This window comes from Primulina tabacum, unplaced genomic scaffold, assembly GCF_025594145.1.
Source record: "Primulina tabacum isolate GXHZ01 unplaced genomic scaffold, ASM2559414v2 Contig434, whole genome shotgun sequence".
In the NCBI taxonomy this organism is placed as follows: Eukaryota; Viridiplantae; Streptophyta; class Magnoliopsida; order Lamiales; family Gesneriaceae; genus Primulina; species Primulina tabacum.
Genome location: NW_027459747.1, coordinates 120,121 through 125,458, shown reverse-complemented (window position 1 = coordinate 125,458; position 5,338 = coordinate 120,121). Strand labels below are relative to the sequence as shown.

The 5,338-nt window shown below is 42.9% G+C and overlaps 1 protein-coding gene across 1 annotated transcript; it reads right to left on the bottom strand.

Annotated features, from left to right (window-relative positions):
- Nucleotides 1-1,370: 1,370 nt before the first annotated feature.
- LOC142534229 (uncharacterized) lies at nucleotides 1,371-3,375 on the bottom strand. The gene is made up of 3 exons (XM_075641160.1): nucleotides 2,854-3,375; nucleotides 2,420-2,750; nucleotides 1,371-2,227 (listed from the first exon to the last, which is right to left on the bottom strand). The coding sequence occupies exons 1-3, from the start codon at nucleotides 3,373-3,375 to the stop codon at nucleotides 1,371-1,373; spliced, it is 1,710 nt and encodes a 569-aa protein (XP_075497275.1).
- Between the last annotated feature and the right edge of the window lie 1,963 nt (nucleotides 3,376-5,338).

The following is a 5,338-nucleotide window of genomic DNA, read 5'->3' as shown; positions in this document are numbered from 1 at the left end:
TAGCTCGGTGAGCAGTCGAGAGATGAATCGGGACAAAGCAGCAATCCTCCCGGTCAATTTAGTACGTCCCGGGTAGATTGAGGGGAGGGCATGTCAATCAAAGCTTTTATCTTTCCGGGTTGACTTCAATTCCTCTGTCTGTAACCATGAAACCCAGAAACTTTCCACTCTTGACCCCGAACACACATTTGGCCGGGTTGAGCTTAATCTCATACTTTTCCAACGTGGCAAAAGTCTCTGTCAGATCAGCAATAAAACAAGACATTTCTCGAGTCTTAATCAAGATATCATCCACATAAACCTCAATATCCTGCCTATCTGCTTTTGGAAGACTTGACTCATTAGGCGTTGATATGTGGCCCCGGCATTCTTTAATCCAAATGGCATGACCACATAGCAAAAGGTGCCCCCAAAAGTGATGAAGCTGGCCTTATCTTGATCTTCTCGGGCCATGGGGATTTGGTGATAACCCTGATATGCATCCATGAAACTTAGTAACTCAAAGCCGGAAGTTGAATCCACCAACTGATCGATTCGAGGAAGTGGGTAACAATCCTTCGGGCAAGCTTTGTTCAGATCCCGAAAATCTACACACATTCTCCACTTCCCTGTGGCCTTAGGAACAAGGACCACATTAGAGAGCCATGTGGGAAATTGGACTTCCCTGATGTGGCCGGCTCCCAACATTTCCTTCACCTGTTCTTCTATGATTTTGTCTTTTTCGGGCCCAAAGTAGGGGTTGGTACGGTACGGTATACCGTACCGAACTACGGTACCGTATACCGTACCGAAAATATCGGTATGGAATTTTTCCATACCGATACCGATACCGGAAATTTGGTATACCGCACATTCGGTATACCGAATTTTCGGTATGAAAAAAATTCATACTGGTACCGTACCGACACCGAAAACTTTATCGGTATACCGAAAAAATTGTCGGTATACCGAAATTTTTTCGGTATACCGAACTTAAATTTAAAAAATAATAATAATAAAAAATTATTTTCGGTATTTCGGTATCCCGTACCGAAATTTTCGGTATACCGATTTTTTCGGTAAGTTCGATATTTTTTCGGTACGGTTTTTCGGTATTTCGGTATTTTTTCCCACCCCTAGCCCAAAGTGCCTTTTCTTCTGTTTTATAGGTCGGGATCCAGGGATGATGTTTAATTTGTGCTCGGCTACTTTGGGTGATATTCCCACAAGTTCCTGTTGGGACCATGCAAAAATAGAGATATTAGCTCTTAAACAGGCTAGGTTTTACCCGGGTGGAGTCTTCCAGGTCTCGGGCCACTCGGATACTTTTTCCGGTTTTATTTCGACCACCTCTTGCTCGTCTTCTGCAACAAAATTTACTTCATTCCCTTCTACCTCCTTTGCTCCCTGAGCCACTTTCTTTCCCCTGTCCTCCCTTTCATCCTTTTCTGATCTACTCGGATTGTTTCACCATAGCATTTCCGGGATGAGGGTTGGTCTCCCTTAACCTCTCCCACCTGCCCTCGTATCGGGAACTTGATCTTCTGGTGATAAGTGGAGGCTACAGCTCTCATCTCGTTCATAGCTGGCCTTCCAAGGATTACGTTATACGAAGATGGGGCATCTACTATGGTGAAAACTGTCATAACTGTCTTCCTCAAATCTCCACTTCCAAGTGTTAGGGGTAGAGTGATTTCCCCTTCAGGGTACACAGCATGACCGGCAAAGCCGAACAGAGCAGTCGCAACTACTTCCAGCGGATATTCATGTAAATCCATCTGGACCAGGGCTTCCTTGAAAATAACATTAACAGAACTCCCATTATCCACAAAAACTCTCAACACGTCATAATTAGCGACCCGGGCCTGAATAACCAGAGCATCATTATGAGGTAGGCTGACTCCTCTGAGGTCTTCCGGGCCAAAACTAATAACCGGCTCACTTCGATCCCTCCCATCAACTTCTAAGCACACTCTTCTACCCCTTGCTTTCCTGGCTCGGTTGGAATCACCATCAGTAGATCCTCCCGAAATCATTTTGATCACTCCCCGGATAGGGGGAAGGTCTTTTCGTTCCACTTGTCTGCTTTTTTCTTCCCTAAAGTTCCCTTCTGTTCTCCTGCTTCCACTGGGGATGTCAGCCGATCTCCTAGGAACATTCGGTCCAGGTCGTCGTGATACCCAGGGCGGCGACCTGGGCTCCTCCCGAGTAGGGCGAGATTCCGGCTCAGTGCTTCTTAAACCCCTTCCTTAGGGATCGGCATTCATTCGTGTTGTGGGAGCATTCTTTATGTAGGGTGCAATATCTGACCTTTTTGATCGGACCGGCCGGACTGAGATTAGAGAGTGGGGCCACATCCGAGCTGCATTCTTGAACTTCCATATCCCGGGCATTTCTCAAGGGAACATGAGAAAGATGCCCGGAACCATTCCCTTGTTACTTCTTTCCTCAGGCCTGACAGCCGGTCTCCCCTTGCTCTCTTCAATGCTTCTCTCTTCTGGTGCTGGGCTTCTTCCATATTGATGTACTTTTCTGCCCGGGACAAAAGGTCTTCGAAATCTCCGGGTAGTTTTTTGTGTGAGGGAGCGGAAGAAATCCCCTTCTAGCAATCCTTGCGTGAAAGCAGTAGTTTTTGTCTCGGGCGCGCAAGCAGGTACGTCTAAGGCTACTCGGTTGAATCTTTTGATATAAGCTCTTAGAGTTTCCTCCGAGCGCTGCTTTACCTCGAATAGGCTAAATGCGGTTCTTTTATATTTCTTGCTACTGCTAAACTGATGTAAGAACACATTCTGAAAATCTTCGAAAGAGAGAATACTCTGAGGAGCTAAACCCTCGAACCACCTTTGTGCCGAGTCAATCAGAGTGGTTAAAAACTTTGCATTTAATTTGGTCCCCATAACAATGCAACATAGCCATGTTTTCGAAACGAGCAAGGTGCTCTTCGGGGTCAGAACTCCCATCGTAGTCCTTGATTTTAGCCGACTTGAAATGCCCGGGTAATGGTTCCCGAACAATGATGTCAGAAAATGGGCAACCTTTTGCAACTGGAGCGCTGCCTTTAGAACCAACATGCCCTTCTAACACTTTCACTTTTTTCCTCAATTCTTCCAATTCTTCCGCAACAGTGGGAGACTTAGAACCCGCGCTTGATTCCCCCTCCTCTTCCCTTCGCGGCTGTTCATGTTGTTGCTCGGGATACTGGCATGGTGAAGTGGCCTTCTTTGCCGTGGCCATCTTAACAGCATCAGTTATAATCTTCTGTAACTCCTCGGGGGTTAAATGAATGGTAGGCTGAGGACCATTAGGGGGAGGACCATCAGCACCAGAGATACGAGTGTTGTTTTCTCCTTGAACATGAGTGTTGTTTTGATTTGCTGTTCTTCTGGTAGGAGCCATATCAACGTCTTAGAACTCACAATTTCCCACAGACGGCGCCAATGATGCAACCCGGGCGAAACGGACGAGTCGGGTCAGGAACTCTGCCGGGTAAACTATCAGGATATTGGAGGAAATAGGAGTTAGACGCTGGACTTGGATTGTAAACTCTCGATCTCCTTGAAGGATCTGCGAATAAAAAAATAATCACGTGAATGGACGCCCGGAGGGGAGTCTGGTGTGGCCACTCCGATGCTTAAGTCAGCAGGGCACTGAGCCACCAAAACCAATGTAGCCAAGTGATGGCTGTGATAATTGTTGTGTAGCAAATGAGAGTATTAAATGTGCAATTAATATCTGAAAAGATAGTAAATGCAAGTAAAAAACTGATATTTATAGTAGAGGATTCAATGATGACCTCGTTCTTCGTGTGAGAGCATTAATTATAATAGGGTGACTGATTATACCCTATTGTTCTGAAATGTCAAATCGCCACACTTGTCACATCCAGGCCACTTGATTTATTGACCACTTGTAATAATGTCAGAGATAAATCGGCTATAAACACTGTTGATCGGCGGCATTAAATACTTCACTCATATCGAAATGATCATGGTGAGGTATTCCTCGGGGATTCCTTATAAGAACATAAATGTATAACTTCTCAGGGAGGTTCGGCTTCGGGTGCTCTCGTGGCCTGGCCTCTGATTGACCGGCCCTTCCGTGGGTTCTTCTAGCCACCTTCTCATTATCCCGGGTAATTTCATGACTCGGGTGCCGATCCGTCCGATTACTTTATTGGTATGGTCAGAACCTTTTATTCTCCTGACCCGGGCATTAACCATGGATATTATCCATGACCCGTGATATCTCGGGGCATCATCATCGAAGTGATAAAAATTTTTGGGACTGGGTTGTGGAAGATTATAAATGAAAAACACTAATTTGTATAATTTATGTTCGCCTCATTTTCTTGTTTTCGGAAAATTAACGATTTTAGTTCACTGTTCTGCATTTTTTTCTTTCAATTTTAGTTTTTTTAACCAGAGTGTTAATGTAGCATCGGAGAGTAATGACGTGATATCATAAAATAATGATGTGATAGCGTTCGTTAAAAGTTGTTTAAGGAACACAAAGAAAGTATTTAGAGTATGTGTTTTTAAACTCAACATAAAACCCCCTATCGGAAAGAGGTAAATGTATGAGCATTGTAACATAAGGATGATGAAATGTGTTCGATTTTTAAAAAATAAGGATGTATTAGCTATTAATATTATTTTTAAAGAGTTTATTTTGATTTGAATTACTCAAACATGAAGTTACTCGATAGCAGCATTCGTATAATTTCCTATTCCTTTCCAAGTTCCAAAGAATTAGGAAAAGAGCTCCATTCTCGACTCTTGCTTGGGCCATTTTTGCTGCAGCGCAAAATTTGTATGCAGTCGGAGATGGAATGGGCTGGGATATACCTCGTGATAGTTCTGTTTCATACCCCAACTGGGCTTCGGGCAAAACATTCTCGGTCGGAGACATGCTGGATAATTCTTACTTTATCTGGTGTAATTTTTTTCGAAGGATCTGTTTGTTAGCTATATCGTGAAGTTTATCATCTATAATAGAGTGAATTTCTACAGATTTAACATCATCTTTGAGTCAAAACTAAGAGACTAAACTAAAATAGGAGTTTAGATAAGAATATGTTCTACCTTTCTTCTCAAATGACTAACCAATAAAGAGGTATTCCATAAAATAGATCAAGAATGTCGAGCATAATAAAATTACTTCAATTCATTTGTGTCACAATAAAAATAAAAAAAAAGTGCACTAACAACAAAGAGAGAGACATAAAATTATGCATGTGAACAAATGAAATGAAAAACAAAAAGAAAAAAACTATCAAACTCGTCGTAATAGAATGGAAAACCGCTTTCGAAAAACAAATGCTACAAAGTGGAAAAAAACAAACAATAAAAAAAAAGAGACG

Coding starts and splice junctions, on each gene's coding strand:
- LOC142534229 (XM_075641160.1), bottom strand. CDS start 3,375: ATGGCTCCTACCAGAAGAACAGCAAATCAAAACAACACTCATGTTCAA. Junction 2,751..2,853: donor GGGACCAAATTAAATGCAAA/GTTTTTAACCAC, acceptor TTCTTACATCAG/TTTAGCAGTAGCAAGAAATA. Junction 2,228..2,419: donor TGTCAGGCCTGAGGAAAGAA/GTAACAAGGGAA, acceptor CCGATCCCTAAG/GAAGGGGTTTAAGAAGCACT.